The sequence below is a fragment of the Aotus nancymaae genome, unplaced genomic scaffold, assembly GCF_030222135.1.
Source record: "Aotus nancymaae isolate 86718 unplaced genomic scaffold, 86718_ANA_hifiasm-v0.15.2.pri h1tg000004l, whole genome shotgun sequence".
Classification (NCBI taxonomy): Eukaryota; Metazoa; Chordata; class Mammalia; order Primates; family Aotidae; genus Aotus; species Aotus nancymaae.
This window is the reverse complement of record NW_026988415.1, coordinates 30,001,083-30,017,897: the sequence shown is the minus strand read 5'-3', so window position 1 is coordinate 30,017,897 and position 16,815 is coordinate 30,001,083. Positions and strand designations below refer to the sequence as shown.

Sequence of the window (16,815 nt, the reverse complement as noted above, 5' to 3'; positions counted from 1 at the left end):
CATGATGTGACTTTGGTTTTTAAAGTGTCATTCTTCTTCCCATATAGAAAACACACTGTTGGAAGAGTAGAAGGGAGATAGTCAACAAATGGTGGCTATATGGTTATATGTTCTTAACTATCATTAAGAAGTATAATAGGCCAGGCGCAATGGCTCACACCTATGATCTCAGCACCTTGCGAGGCGCAGGCGGGCAGATTGCTTGAGCCCAGGGATTCGAGACCAGCCCAGTCAATATGGTGAAACCCTCTCTACACAAAATACAAAAATTAGCTAGGCGTGGTGGCACATGCCTGTAGTCCCAGCTACTTGGGAGGCTGAGGTGGGAGGATCGTTTGAGCCTGGGAGGTTGAATCGCCAGTAAGCTGTGATCATGCCACTGCACTCCAGCCTGAGCCACAGAGTGAGACCCTGTCTCAAAAAGAAAAAGTATAATAATCATCTAACTTTTAAATACTTTCTTCAGGTAAATGTCTAGGACTTCAATATGTATGAATGCTTTGTTAAGGCTTGTTTTTCCGATTGGAACGTTTTATAAAAGTTTTAATTAAGTGGAATGGAAAAGAACATCATTTTCATATATACTGGTATTCTTAAAATGGAAAAGCGCTCATATTTGTTTGTTTGTTTGTTTGTTTGTTTTGAAGATGTGGAATGTCTGATATTTATGTGACCTATGCTCTCCCTCTAGTGGTAATCAATGAAACACCATGTGATTTCAGAAATAGCCAAGTTCCTCTATAAAACCTTAGTGCTGAAAAGGATTCTAAAGACTTTTTTTCCTTTTCTTCTTTTTTTGAGATGGAATATTGCTCTGTCGCCCAGGCTGGAGTGCAGTGGCACAATCTGAACTCACTGCAACCTCTGCCTCCTGAGTTCAAGCGAGTGTCCTGTCTCAGCCTCTTAAGTAGCTGGGATTACTGGCACCTGCCACCACACCTGGCTAATTTTGTTTTGGTTTGTTTTGGTTTGGTTTTTTAGTAAAGACGGGGTTTCGCCATGTTGGCCAGGCTGGTCTTGAACTCCCCACCTCAGGTAATCCACCCAGCTGGGCCTCCCAAAGTGCTAGGATTACAGGTGTGAGCCACCACACCTGGTCAAGATTTTGTGTTTTTTAACAGATGAGGAAGCTGAGGCCCAAGTAGAGGTGACTTGCTTGTAGTCATTCAGCTGATCAGTAGCAGAACTGGGGTGAGACTATGACAAGTCCCATGTTCTTTCTACCACACCTTGCTATCTGTTGTTCCTATAAATGATACTGTTTCAAGAATTCATTTACCATCCACTTGTTAAGCTCTTGTTGTATATTATTTTCCTAGCTCTTTGAGGCTTGCAGAGAAGAATAACTTAACGGTTATTGTCCATAGGGGAACTTACAGTCTAACTGAAGAACAGGACACACATAAGTTAAATGACAGTCTGTCAATAATACAATTAATAGTTCAAAGCAATATATGATTAAATGTCCAGTATTTGATACAGGATACAAGTGCTGAGGGTTCAGTGAACTGAGGAACTACTGTAGACTAGAGGGCTGCTATCTTTTTTTTTTTTTTTTTTTTTTTTTTGGAGATGGAATCTCACTCTGTTGCCCAGGCTGGAGTGTAGTAGTGCAAACTCAGCTCATTGCAACCTCTGCCTCCCGGATTCAAGCGATTCTCTTGCCTCAGCCTCCCAAGTAGCTGAGATTACAGGCGTGCACCACCATACCCAGCTAATTTTTTTATTTTTAGAAGAGATGGGGTTTCACCATGTTGGCCAGGCTGGTCTTGAATTCCTGAGCTCAAGTGATCCGCCTGCTTTGGCCTCCCAAAATGCTGGGATTACAGGCATGAGCCACTAAGCCTGGCCTGGTTTCTTATTTTATTCATTTATTCAATAAGTCACCAAATATGTATTGATCATGTAGTATGGGCCAGACATTGCTCTGAGTGCCATGAATTGAATGGGGAATGGTTTAGACAGCATACCTGTTCTAGTGGCGGTACAGAGATTATAAACAAGTGCCATGAATAAAAGAGAGCAGGTTAATGGAATCCAATATGACCAGGAGTACATTCTACATAGAGTTGTCAGGGAAGGCCTATTGGGGGAAATGGCATTTCAAGCTGAACGGATGAGAGGAAGACAACCTTAGGGGATAAAGCCATGTAAAAGGATAACAGAATATCACAGTGGGTGTAAATACCTTACATCAGTATGTTTGAAGGACAGAAATATAAAAGATCATGTAGCTATAGCACAGTGTGCATTGCAGGGGGAAGATGGCAAGTGATGGCTTTGGAGGGACAGGCAGGGTATGTTGTAGGCATGGAAGCTTATGATTGCTCTTTGTTCCTGGTGGTTTGTTTTGTTTTGTTTTTAACTACAGAAAAGTGGCGTTATCTAATTTGCATTTCAAAAAGAGCACTTTGGCTGCAGTGTTGAGAATAAATGACAGAGGAGCGCTACTGGTAGCAGGGAATGCCCATCTCTCTTTTCTACCTGGCACTGTTCTATTTATCATTCACTCTTTCACCTCTCTGAGGCCTCACCAGACATTCCCTACCCACTTGTGCACTCAGTTGCTTCTTTGTGCATTTTGTATATCCCATAATTATGCGATTTACTGCTGATATTGCAATTATTTAGTTCCATGTCTTTATCCCCTGTACACTGTGAACTACTTGATGATAGAAACCATGGCCTTTGTTTATTTGTTTGAGTTTACTTTTGTTTTTGGTGTGCTTGGCTATTGGAAGTTCGTTTGTTTTCCCTTTGTCAAATGAGAAAATGAATGGTTTCACTGAAGTGGGGATTTGTACTTGCCTTGAAAGGGTGGCCAGGATTTGGCTAAGATAATTCAAGAACAGTGAAGAATGCAGAGATACCAGTTTGGCTTTGTAAAGAACAATGATTGTTGTTTAAGCAGAAAATGCCAGTAAGGTCTGAAATAACTTGGTCTTAGTACTCTAGGCCAGGATTTCTCAACCTTGGCACTATTGACGTTTTGAGGTAGGATAATTCTTTGTCCTTGAGGGTGTGTGTGTGCTTTGTAGGATATTTAGCAGCATCACTAGCCTCTATCCACTAGATGTCAGTATCACCCCCTGGTTGTAACAACCAAAACCGTTTCCAGACATTGCCAGATCAGTCGGGGACGAAATGGCCCCTGGTTGAGAACACTACTGCCATAGGCTATGGGGAGACATCAAAAAAATCTTGGCAGGAGATGGTCTAATGTAATGAGTATTTGAGGAAGATTAATTTAGAAATGAGAGTTGGATGTATTGAGAATAAAGAGAAATGGTACAGAGAGACCTGCTAAAAATAAAATAATTTAGATTATTTCAGTCATCGATTAGAGGGTCTTAAAGACAGATCGTGGCAAGAGTCGGAATCTGGGAAAGAGAGCTTACGAGTTTTTTAAGTACAGAGACTTGATTTATCCACCGCTCTATTTCCCCTAGCACTACACATTGAATTGATATAGAAAGATGCTCAGTGAGGTTTGTTTCCTTTATTTTGGTTGGCTGGTTGAGTGAGTGAATGTGGAGAGAAGGAAAGAAAGAAGAAAGAAATTGAACAACTTTCACTGTTTGTATCATTTCTCGTATATAAGATTACATTTCTTCATTTTAACGTTTGTAACGCACTTATCATTGGAGACAGAGTGTTAGCACTTCGAAGGAAATGTATTGTGAGATTGTTAGACTGCAAAACCACCTCCGTTTTGTAGGGTGATGGTATAGAGCCAATTACATATAGAACCACTCTTTATTGAATTCCACTTCTCACCAGATTCACTGATGGCCCGCATTCCCCTGTAAGACATACAGAATGCCTGGGAGTTAGTAGGTGCATCTCCAGTATCATCTCCAAACGTGTCTCGTCCTCCCCACTGCCCCAGGCAATTGAGTGTTGGTTTATGAGGAGTCAGTTGTCATTTTTCCAAAATCTGTTTATCCAAATTATACTTGTTACCTTGAGTAAAGTGTTTAACATTAAATAAACTAACAAAATCTGAGTGCCAAATAGAGGTGTGGATTAAGTAATTAACAAAAAGCCCCCTGTCCCGTGGAAAGCTCACATTCAAGTGAGCTTATACGTTAGTCAATGTATTTCTCATTAATTTTTTTGCTATTTCACATTTGCAAATTTTATCATATTTCTGTTTGTTTTCTTAACTAATAATGACTTAATTTTAGTGTTTGCATGCCATGGAGATCCAAGTCATGATACAGTTTCTACCTGTAATTCTTATGCAACTCTTCCGAGTTCTCACAAATATGACCCATGAAGATGATGTTCCTATCAACTGCACCATGTGAGTTTCAGTGTTATAATACAAAGATGCTATTTATTTGAGATCTTTCTTATTTTTAATGGAGGTATTCATTACTATAAACTTCCCTGTTAGAACTGCTGTTGCTGCATTCCACAGGTTTCATCAGTATGTTGAGTTTTCATTGTCATTTGTCTCAAGATATTTTAAATTTTCCCTTTTCTTTTTTGACTCAGGAACATGCTGTTTAATTTCCACCTATTTTGAATTTTCGACAGTTTCACCTGTGATTAATTTCTAGTTTCATTCCATTGTGGTTGGAAACAACACTTGGTATAATTTCAGTCTTCTTAAAATTCTTAAGGCTTGTTGTGTGGCGTAACATATATGGTCTATCCTGGAGACTATTGTATGTGCTCATGAAAAGAATGGATATTCTGTTGGTATTGTATGGAGTGTTCTGTATATGACTGTTAAGTCTATTTAGTCTAAGTGTAGTTCAAGTCCAATGTTTCCTTATTACTTTTTTGTCTGGTTGATCTGTCCATTGTTGAAAGTGGGATATTGAAGTCCTCTATTATTGTATTGCAATATATTTCTCCTTTCATGTCTGTTAATATTTGCTTTATGTATTTAAGAAGATATGTAAGTTCCAATTGAACGTTCTCCGATTATGTAAATGTCCCACAATTGTGTTGTCCAGTATAGCAGCCACCAGCCACATGTGGCCAGTGACCACTTCAACCGGGGCTGGTTCAGCTGAGGAACTGAATTCTTTTTTTTTTTTTTGAGACAGAATTTTGCTCTTGTTGCCCACGCTGGAGTGCAATGGCATGATCTCGGCTCACTGCAACCTCCACCTCCCGGGTTCAAGCAATTCTCCTGCCTCAGCTCAGAGATTACAGGCACCTGCCACCACGCCTAGCTAATTTTGTATTTTTAGTAGAGATGGAATTTCACCATGTTGGTCAGGCTGTTCTCGATCTCCTGACCTCAGGTGATCCACCCTCCCCAGCCTCCCAAAGTGCTGGGATTACAGGCATGAGCCACGTCCCCCTGCCAGAACTGAATTTTTAATTGTGCTTAATTTTAATTTTAATCAATTTAAATAGTCACAGGTGACTAGGGATGCATACTTAACAGAATGTGGCCCTAAGTCATCAATTTTTACTTGAAAGAATAAGGAAGTATTATTTTTATATGAAAACAAACAAGGATATATTGTAGAGTAGAATGCAAAATGCACCTGAATTTTGAAATCGAAATAGGATACTTAAATTGTGGGCTCCGTGCTGGAAGTTTCTGGCTTTGCTACCTCTGCTGTTGCCACAACCTCTTCCACCAGGCCTCACACCACAGCCACACACCATTTGCGTGCATCGCTGCTGTTGGGAATAGTGTGGTTGATGATAGAAGAAGCTTTAGGCCAATGATTTTCAAAACATGGTTCCTATACCAGCAGCATCAGTATCAGCTGGGAACTTAGTAAAATTGTTAATTATTGAGCTTCACTCCTGACCTACAAAATCAGAAACTCTGGGAGAGGGGCTGAGCAATCTATTAAAAGGTGCTTCTGATATATGCTAAACTTTGAGGCGCACTGCTAATCTCTTACCGACAATTATAATTCATATCATTACCCCTGCCCTGTCTCTCCCTTCCTTTTCCCCCTATCTGTTGGCATGCCTTTCATTGTATCTTTCTGTTCTCTTCCTTTTATTGTCACTAGAGGGGATATCAATATTTCCCTGATTTCAAGTCTTTTCCTACATAGTAGCTACCACCATGCTTCAGACACATACAGAGAATTACGAACAGACGTAACATCTGGGTTGTCAAAGTATCCTCCTTTTGATCTAAGAAATATGTTTTATAAGGCCTGAGCATGTTAGATGCTGAAATCTTTGTTACACCTAAACTATCACCACTATACCTAATGCAGTCATCTCACTTTTAATGATTCAGACAGGGTTAGATGTTTTGGGGGTTAGATATGATGATCTTACTTAAGAATCAAAGTATGGTAATTCATTATAGCATGACATGCTGACTCTTGTGACTGTCATTTCAGGGTTCTCTTACATATTGTATCAAAGTGCCATGAAGAAGGCTTGGATAGTTATTTAAGATCATTCATAAAGGTTTGTGGAGTAAAGTTTCTTTCTGAGCAATTTGTTTTATGTGACAATTTTGTCTTACAGTTCATTTTTTTTGTTTATTTGTAGTATAGCTTCCGATCTGAAAAACCAAGTGCTCCTCAGGCCCAGCTGATACATGAAACCCTGGCTACTACGATGATAGCAATATTGAAACAGTCTGCAGATTTTTTAGCAATAAACAAATTGCTAAAGGTAGGAACACGGCACACAGCAAAGAACAAAAACAGCCATAGACATACTTTTTTTAATATCCTCCTGTTTCACTTCTAGTCTTTTATCAGTTTCACATGTGACCCATCCTCTCCCCACCACTTTGCCCATGCATCCTTTTCTTGAAGTTCTCCACAGAACCTTCTTCACCCTACCCCCCTACCCACCCCCTGCCCTCAATTAAATGTACAAAAGAAAGAATTTTGGATCAGATACACCTGAGTTAGAATCCTGTATCCATCACAAAATCGTTTTGTGACCTGGGGCCAGTTACTTAGCATTTCAGAGCCTCCAAGTCCTCATTTCTAAAATATAAGTAAAGCATTTAACATATGGTTCCTGGCACATTGTGGGCAGTCAAGAAATGGTAGCTCTTATTATTGTCATTATTTTTATTACTTCTTTTATTAATGGTAGAATTAAGAGTATTTTGGGGTATATCTGATTGAGGCTTCTCTCTGATTACATGATGTAGGCAAAGGTCTAGGCTACTTAGGCTGCTCTAATGTCACATCAAGGGCAGGATTGAGGCCCAAGCTAAGAACAGGCAGTAATAAGATTCATTGTCTGTAGAGCATTTAAAAGCAGTAACAAGATAAACTAGAAATTGGTTTGCTCTTATTACCATGTGTGGGCAATGAGAAGCAATGTTGGGGATAAAATACTCCTCCACAGTGGGACAAAGATTCCCACCCTTCCTTTGGCTATTACCAGTCAGCCCTGAAGTACAATAGTACCTTTTTGCTAAAACCGTTTACAGATATTCTGTGAGACTTTGATAATGACTTGGGATCATTTGAAAATGTTAGTAAAGTTCAAAGACAAGACCCATATTGATGTGTCAAACTTTGCTAAGCTTCAAAGATTTGGTAACTGTTAAAGATTTTCTTTCTTTTTTTTAGTACTCATGGTTTTTCTTCGAAATAATTGCAAAGTCGATGGCCACATACTTGTTGGAAGAGAATAAGATTAAGGTAAGTAAATTAAGATAAAGAATAACTTTTAGGCCAGGCACGGTGGCTGACGCCTGTAATCCCAGCACTTTGGGAGGCCAAGGTGGGTGGAACACTTGAGGTCGGGAGTTCGAGACCAGCCCGACCAACATGAAGAAACCCCATCTCTACTAAAAATACTAAATTACCTGGGCATGGTGGTACATGCCTATAATCCCAGATATTTGGGAGGCTGAGGCAGGAGAATCGCTTGAACCCAGGAGGCGGAGGTTGTGGTGAGCCGAGATTGCACCATTGCACTCCAGCCTGGGCAACAAGAGTGAAACTTCATCTCAAAAACAACAACAACACAAAAGAATAACTTTTAATTGGCAAATGATAATTGTATATATTTATAAGAGTAATATTTGATGTCGACCAAAAAAGCTAATTTTACTCTCAGATAGCCATGCAAATACCCTTTTATATTTAAAGGCTCCTAGTGCTTAGCTTTTTCAATGTTGCTTACAGAAACAATGGATGTATTGCATAAATCTGAGGTCTCACAGTTGATATGTTCTCACCGTCTAATCTGCAGAGACTTTTCCACATAGATTCTTTCCTATAATCATTTGCTATATACAACTCATCACCTTAGAAGCTTTGCCTTTGTCTTATGGCTTAAAAATATCTCTTGGGAAGACTCATTTGGTTAAATCAGACATTACCTTTGTCCGTGCACGTGCAGTGTTATAAATACTTTATGTACTAGATATTATCCTGAAATGTCATGTATACCTTTAGTTGTAATTTTTAATTGTTTGAAAGGTACAAAAATATTTTCTTATTCATAGGAATGATAAGGCCAAGACCTTGTGAAGTACAAAATATTCACCTTATACTTATTTTTTATCAGAATTTTCATAGAATACGTTTCCTGAAATTGAAGTGCACATATACCTCGTGCACCAAGAAAAAAGTAGAATGAAAACTGGAATGTGGGGGCCAGGTGCAGTGGCTCAGGCCTGTAATCCCAGCACTTTGAGAAGCCAAGGGAGGTGGATCATGAGGTCAAGAGATTGAGACCATCCTGGCCAACGTGGTGAAATCCCGTCTCTACTAGAACTACAAAAATTAGCTGGGCGTCGTGGCAGGCGCATGTAGTCCCAGCTACTCCGGAGGCTGAGGCAGGAGAATCACTTGAACCCAGGAGGCGGACGTTGCAGTGAGCCGAGATATGCCACTGCACTCCAGCCTAGAGGCAGAGCAAGACTCTACCTCAAAAAAAAAAAAAAAAAAAAGAAAAGAAAAGAAAAGAAAAAAACAAAACAAAACTGGGATGTGTCTGTATCTCAGAAGCATGATATTCCAAAGTTGGAGCAGAACAGCATATTCTTGCTGATAACCTCAGTCAGGTAGATAGTTAAGAGATTTAGATAGTTCCTGTAATGAAACAGAGTCAAGAGCATCTTGAACTAGTGATATCATTTTTAAGTTGGGAGAACAATTATACTCCAGTTTTAAGATATATTTATTCATAGACTATGTTTGAAAGTAAAAATGGCAATTGATTTAGACCTTTGGGAAGTCTGACTTTCTTCTGTGCCTATTTCATTTCAGCTTCCCCGAGGCCAGAGATTTCCAGAGACATATCATCATGTCTTACATTCACTGCTTCTTGCAATAATTCCCCATGTGACTATTCGGTATGCGGAGATTCCCGATGAATCCAGAAATGTGAATTATAGTTTGGCTAGCTTTCTGAAGGTGAGTTTAAAGGCAGCTGGAATGTGGTAAGGAATTCCTCTTCATTGATAGGAAGCCCAAGAAAAAAATTAACCACTTTCTAGAGACTCAGCTAGGTCATCATAAGACTGTTGGAAAACAGGTTGCTTCCAAACCTTGCTTATTGTGAACAGTGCTGCAACAAACATGGGGATGCAGGTATCTCTTTGATGCACTGATTTTCTTCCTTTTGGGTATATACCTAAGAGTAGAATGTTGGATCATATGGTAGCTCTATTTCTAGTTATTTGAGAAACCTCCATAGAAGACATTGTCTTCTGTTCTATGTGGTGATTCAAAGATGTGAGAGGCTGGCCAGGTACGGTGGCTCATGCCTGTAATCCCAGCACTTTGGGAGGCTGAGGTGGGTGTATCACATGAGGTCAGGAGTTCAAGACCAGTCTGGCCAATATGGTGAAACCCTGTATCTACGAAAAATACAAAAATTAGCCAGGCGTGGTGGCAGGCACCTGTAATCCCAGCTACTTGGGAGACTGAGGCAGGAGAATCGCTTGAACCCGGAAGGTGGAGGTTGCAGTGAGCCGAGATCATGCCACTGCACTTAAGCCTGGGCAATAGAGTGAGACTCCGTCTCAAAACAAAACAAAAAAAGATGTGAGAAGCTATCTTAGTAGTCAAATTTAAATACATATACAAGATAAAGGTGATACCAGTAATACCAGAAATACAAACAAATCTGTTCTCGATAGCGGTTATACTAATTCACATTCCCACCAAAGGGTGGGAGGGTTCCCTTTTCTCCACATCCTCATCAGCATTTGTTATTGGCTTTTCTGAATAAAAGCCATATCTTTTAGCTTAATTGATCACAACAAATTTGTCCCTGTCCCCCAATGAAATGACTAATTAATTAAATCAGAGGACACATACAGGTGCCCTAGTCAGAAGACAAGTGTTGCTTGTTGCACACAGTGTTTTTAAATATAGCTTGAAAGTTTATTTAAATGAGAGCACATACTTTCTAGGTTGCCACCATCCCTACCACTCCTTATAATACCCCTAAGCCTCCTCATGCATTTAAATCGCTGCTAGCTAGTTAATGAAATATTGAATTCTTTGAATTTCACAGAAATATTCTAGGCGCTATGAAGGATATAAAGAAAAAGATCATTCTTATTGTTCAATCTAGGTGAGATGACAGGAAAATAATAAGTAAAATACAAGCTCATATTGAATAAAGTGTTTAAAGGGATCCATGGGCCAATGTAGTTAAGGAAGATGGGATTTCATGAGAACCTTAAAGAATGAACAAGATCAGATAGAAGTAGTGATAGAATTGCTAGGTATGACGTGAGCCAAAGACCTAGAAGTGGGAATACACAGTGCATCTTGAGGGGATGCTAAGTGAATTATAGCTGGGCATGGTTCACCTGCCATGCTATAGGCGGGCATGCTTTGCCCAGCTATAGTCCCAGCTACTTGGGAGACTGAGGCAGGAGGATTGTTTGAAGCTGTAGTGCACTATGACTGTGCTACTACACTCCAGCCTGAGTGACAGCAAGACTCTACCTGTCTCTCTTTTTTTTTTTCTTTTTTTTTTTTTTTGACACAGAGTCAAAGAAAGTCAATGAGATCTATTGGCAAATGAAGCTGGAAAAGTAAGTTGGGACAAGATTGTGAGTGTTCTAGAATGGCAAGCTAAGGAGTTTGAAATTATTAGAGACCATAGGGAACTATTGGAAGCTTTGGGGCAGGAAAATTACACTATTAGGGCTAGGACTTAGAGGTTAATCTGGAAGCAGATGGATGGAGACATGAGAGGCATGAAGACTAAGGAGGCTAACTGCAGTTTTTCAGTTGTAAGGTGGTGAGAGGTTTAACTAGGAGAATAACAGCAGGCAAATATGAATAACTTAGGGCTGTCACAGAGAAGGGAGGTTTTAGACCTTGACTTCACTGAACACAAAAACCCTTTTGGTCTGAATTATTAATATGTAAATAGCCAAGCCTCACTTTCAGCAGCTAACAGACTACCCTACACTTCCCTTTGGAAGTGGGAGTCGACCAAAATGAGGTCGACTCACTTGGGCTTTGGGAGCTGACCAAAATGAGGAAGTGTAGCTAAATAGGTTACAGCTATGTATCTGTGCCTGTGTATGTACGTGTGTATATGTATAGATAAGTGTATATTTGTGTGTATGGCTATATATACATCTTGTTTTGAAATTTGTATAATTGAGGTCCTTCAGTCCCGATTCCAGTGATGCCACTTGCCCTTTATCTTTTTCCTTAATGTCACTAGAAAGTAAGAAAGTTATCTATAAAAATGAAAATGGCTTTCTTTTTGTGTAGAACCAATTTTGAATTTTTAAAACTTTACATTCTTAAACTTTATACTTTTAGAATTATGTAACTAACCCTGCGTTTTGTTTTGGTTTCTATAGCGCTGCTTGACACTAATGGATAGAGGATTTGTTTTCAATTTGATAAATGACTATATATCTGGATTCAGCCCCAAAGATCCTAAGGTAAGTTACAAGGACACGATTGTAGTCGATGTCAGACATCTGGGCATAAGACCAAAAGTGACGTTTATTCTCTTCTAGGGGATTTGGAACTGTTGTTTTTATTTAGTACTTGGAGTATAGACATACCTAAAAGCAAGAAATACTGAGTTGTGTTTGGGGGTCCCCAGGCCCCCCGACATGTTCAGTAGTTCATTCTAAGGATTCACAGACTCAACATATAGTTGTACTGATGGCTAAGATTCATGAGTGTGACATGATGAGGATACTCAGCTGAATCAGGAAAGGAAAATACATCAAATGGGGTGGGTAGCAGTCCACATGCAGGCTTTCTGAGCTCTTTCCCTCTGTGAAGGGCCTCACAGAGCACAGTCTTCTTCCAGCAGTGAAAATGCACTTGTAAGTGTGCAGTATTTCTGATTGAGGAAGGCTGTTGAAAACTCAGAGTTGAGGGTTTTTATTGGAGGCTGATTATGTGTTGGAGGCTGGTCAAAATTCCAGACTCAGAAAGGAAAGCAAAGCAGGTGTCCATTATAAATCACGTTGTTTGTACAAATAATCTAAGCAGGCTGACACAGAAGGCGCAACTTATCATGTAGGGAACGTTTCAAAATTTCATTTTTTAGATGCCATCCAACAAGCAGGCCTTTTTAAGGATAGTAATCTTGGACCTGCTATGTTAACTCTTCCCTGTACAGGTCGCATCTCAAGGTATGCTTAGAATACTCAGCACTTCCATTGTGAAAATTAGTGTGCTGTATTATATTCTTAAAATAGCGAATGCCTACTAAATATGAACTAATGTATCATTTCTTTCCATTTAGGTTCTGGCTGAATACAAGTTTGAATTTCTGCAAACAATTTGCAATCACGAACATTACATTCCTCTGAACTTGCCAATGGCATTTGCAAAACCTAAACTGCAGCGAGTTCAAGGCATGTATTTGCATTTTCCATCATTTGAGTTTGTTCTTTCCATGTTTTGCTAGCACTAGTATAGTATAATGTTTTTTAGTTAAATCAGTCAACTTGAAGGTAATCTCAGAATTGTTGCTATTTGAAGTCCATTAATGGTTTTCTGCATTTCCTCCATAATATCAGTAATAATATTCATATTTTACACATACTCAGTGTTAATAGATTGCTGCTTAAACGCAAATGTCAGATACTAGTGAAATTGCTCTCTGTAGTAGTGTTTGGGATCTTGTATAAGACTAAATTAAAAAAACATATAAATGCATTTCTGCTCAAAGCATCAAAAAAATGTAAAGGTAGATAGAGTGAAATAGTAACATGTATGTGCTAAATTTGTGAAATGCCTTCAGTTATCTCCATTGTTAGTTTTATTGAATGCTTTGTTGTATAGCACTATTCTTATGTTACTATGTTTTTTATTTGTCCCTTTTCTTTTCATATATTAATTAGATTTTTTTTCATTTGCGGTGGACCGTTTGACTTCAGTAGGTAGGTTTAACTCGGTTCACTCTAAATTAGCTTGCTGTTTTTGAAAACAATTGATTTGATGAATTGCTAAGATGAATGGGGGCTTTGTTTGCTTTTCAAATCCTCCCTAGCCAGAATGAGGCTTTAAAGTAGCCAGAAAATCTAGGAGGCAGTGTGTTTGTCTACTTTTAAAATAAGATTGAGTGTTGCTGGAGAAATCAACTTTAAAACATCTTCCCTCAAAATATAAGTTCCTGCTGCAAGCCAGCATAGAGGCCGTGGTTGGGGAACTGGAAGTTACTTGTTTTGTTTTGTTTTACTGTGTCACCTCTTAGGCTTGCCTCTTTCTCTCAGATGCTGTTTAGTGACACCTTGGCCACAATTTTGCAAGTGTAGATGAAACCACCTGATTGGATTTATTCAAATCACCAAAGTAACAAATTGATTACTGTTAGTAAAATCTACCCAGATAAAGCCACCTTTGTTAGTGAGTGCTGGCCCTTGTGCATAGAAGGTGATGGGGATTCACAAAAGAGCATGACTGATGCAGGAAGAAAATAATCTGCCTTGGTCTGTTTAGAAGTATCTGCTGAGTGGTGGTTTTAGTGATGGAGTTATAGCCACTGAAAATGGAGAAAATATATTTTTAAACCATAGCACTCCTATTCAACTACCCCTTTATTCAATTTTGAGCATGAATAGCTCACGTACTTCACCCAATATTTATTTATAACTATGAGGAAGTCAGGAAAAAGAAGGGGTGAACAGATCATCAGGACTTAGGATTAAATTGGATTACTCGCAGCATTTAGTCCCAACTGAATATAAAGCATTATATTAAGTGCTGAAGAGGCCAAAAGAGAAATAGAAAACATATCCTTCAGCTTTATGGCCTATCTAATTAAATAGTAGGGGAAAGGAAATAAAGATATTAGAAATCTATCAAAATTGCTAAACTTGGCCAGCAAGTTTACAAGCTGTAATCCCAGCACTTTGTGAAGCCAAGGTGGGCGGATCACAGGGTCAGGATTTTGAGACCAGCCTGGCCAATATGTTGAAACCCTGTCTCTACTAAAAATATGAAAAAATTAGCCAGGCATGGTGGCGCATGCCTGTAATCCCAGCTACTTGGGAGGCTGAGGCAGAAGAATTGCTTGAACCCATGAGGCAGAGGTTGCAGTGAGCCAAGATCACGCCACTGCATTCCAGCCTGGGTGACAGAGCAAGACTCCATTTAAAAAAAAAAAATTACTAAACTTGATCACAGTCCCCTATAAGTAGTTATAAGGCAAATCCCAACCATGATATTATCATCTGGGATTTAAAATTGACCAAGGATCTAGGCCAGGCATGGTGGCTCATGCCTGCAATCCCAGCACTTTGGGAGGCCAAGGCAGACAGATCACCTGAGGTTAGGAGTTCGAGACCAGCCTGGCCAACATGGTGAACCCCATCTCTGCTAAAGATACAAACACACACACACACACACACACACATTAGTTAGGCATGGTGGTGTGCACTTGTAGTCACAGCTACTTCAGAGGCTGAGGCAGGAGAATCACTTGAACCCAGGAGGCAGAGGTTGCAGTGAGATGAAATTGTGCCACTGTGCTCCAGCTGGGGCAACAGAATGAGACTCCATCTCAAATAAATAAATAAATAAAATAGACTGAGGATCTTAAAGGAAGGGAAAGACATAGTTTGAAGTGATCATTTTCTTATATAAAAGATTCGTTTTTGAGTAATGATGGATTAGAATGAAGTGAGGCTATTTTCCTTATTGTTCTTATGGCCCATGTATATATTCAGCCCAATATGTATTATTTACGAAAACAGTCAATACTGTTAGAATATTCAGTTGTTTAGTTTGTCTTTTCCCACTTTATAAGTATAAATAGATAAGTAAATCAAGCATTATTGTGTAGAATTATTCAAATTTATAGTTGTGACAAAGTCTCTTCAGCTATAAAGAAATACGTTAAAATATTGCAAAATATATAATTATTTTATTGTAGGTTCTATCCTAAGATTTCTGTAAGTTTAAAAGAATCTAGGGGGAAAAATAGGGGAAAAAAAATCTAGGGACTTTCTTCCTGACTGAAATGATCATTAAAGCTATCATCTAGCCCAAAATATGAGTGCTGCTATCTTGTATAATTTTGCATGCTTATTCTAGATGTTAAAAGAATTGCTCAGAATCATTAATAATAAAAATTATAGCTCTTGCTAGCATGATCACATATTATTAAATAATATAGTATTTTAATTATAGTCATTTTTTGAATCTTTTCATAAATGGGCTATAAATTTCATTGTACTGCAGATTCAAATCTCGAATACAGTTTATCAGATGAGTATTGCAAGCATCACTTCTTGGTTGGTCTACTTCTGAGGGAAACTTCCATTGCTCTTCAGGACAATTATGAGATCAGATATACAGCTATCTCTGTCATAAAGAATCTTTTGATAAAACACGCATTTGACACAAGATACCAGCACAAGGTAAGGATATCCATGCAGTCATCAGTCTCACACCGGTAAATTTCTACTATGATTTTTTATACAAGATGAAGTTTTTATGGTAAGGAGCATTATATAAGCATTGAGGAAAATTAATTTTTGCAAATAAGATTTTTGTTTCAAATCATAAGGATTTTTTTCTTTTTTGAGGCAAGAGTCTCACTCTGTCTCCTGGGCTGGAGTGCAGTGGCATGATCTTGGCTGACTGCAACAACTTGAACCTGGTTCAAGCAATTCTTCTGCCTCAGCCTCCCGAATAGCTGGGACTACAGGTGAGCACCACCACACCCGGCTAATTTTTGTATTTTTTTTAGTAGAGATGGGGTTTTACCATGCTGCCCAGGCTGGTCTTGAACTCCTGGCCTCAAGCAATACACCCGCCTCAGGCTCCCAAAGTGCTAGAATTACAAGCGTGAGCCACTGTGCCTGGCCTCAAATCATCAGGTTTTTAAAAATATCGTTTAGGACCGGGAGCAGTGACTCATGCCTGTAATCCCAGCACTTTGGGAGGCTACGGTGGGTGGATCGCTTGAGGCCAGGAATTTGAGACCAGCCTGGCCAATATGGTGAAGCCCCATCTTTAATAAATATATGAAAATTAGCCAGGCATGGTGGCACACACCTGTGGTCTTAGTTACTCAGGAGACTGAGGCAGGAGAATCACTTGAACCCGGGAGGCGGAGTGTCCAGTGAGCCGAGATCATGCCGCTGCACTTCAGCCTGGGTGATAGAGAGAGACTCTTGTCTCAAAAATATACATATATTGTTTAGTTAACTGTTAAAAGAAATATACTGTTTTCTCAAATCATATTTAAAGAACAATATAACTGCTTCATGATTATATAAACTGATTATGAATTTTTAAAAAAATTCTGTGAAATATATGTTTTAATATAACTTTAAATATATATCATATATAAAATATGTAATAAGTTTTACTTCTTACTAAAAAAATGGGATGGTGTTACTATAAATAGCTGTGGTTGTGGCTGTATATTTTATGTACATTACACTGT

General features: G+C 39.0%; 1 protein-coding gene across 2 annotated transcripts in view; it reads left to right on the top strand.

The window, feature by feature from the left end:
- DOCK11 (dedicator of cytokinesis 11) overlaps positions 1–16,815 on the top strand; it is a 188,397-nt gene that overhangs the window by 106,333 nt on the left and 65,249 nt on the right. The window contains exons 23-31 of one of the 2 annotated variants that reach the window (XM_064361620.1): positions 4,188–4,306; positions 6,336–6,405; positions 6,490–6,615; positions 7,536–7,607; positions 9,186–9,332; positions 11,756–11,839; positions 12,661–12,772; positions 13,262–13,300; positions 15,603–15,781. In XM_064361620.1, coding sequence (XP_064217690.1) covers positions 4,188–4,306; positions 6,336–6,405; positions 6,490–6,615; positions 7,536–7,607; positions 9,186–9,332; positions 11,756–11,839; positions 12,661–12,772; positions 13,262–13,300; positions 15,603–15,781 — 948 coding nt within the window. The remainder of the gene's footprint in view (positions 1–4,187; positions 4,307–6,335; positions 6,406–6,489; positions 6,616–7,535; positions 7,608–9,185; positions 9,333–11,755; positions 11,840–12,660; positions 12,773–13,261; positions 13,301–15,602; positions 15,782–16,815) is intronic. The other variant, XM_012475980.2, reaches the window with a different exon arrangement.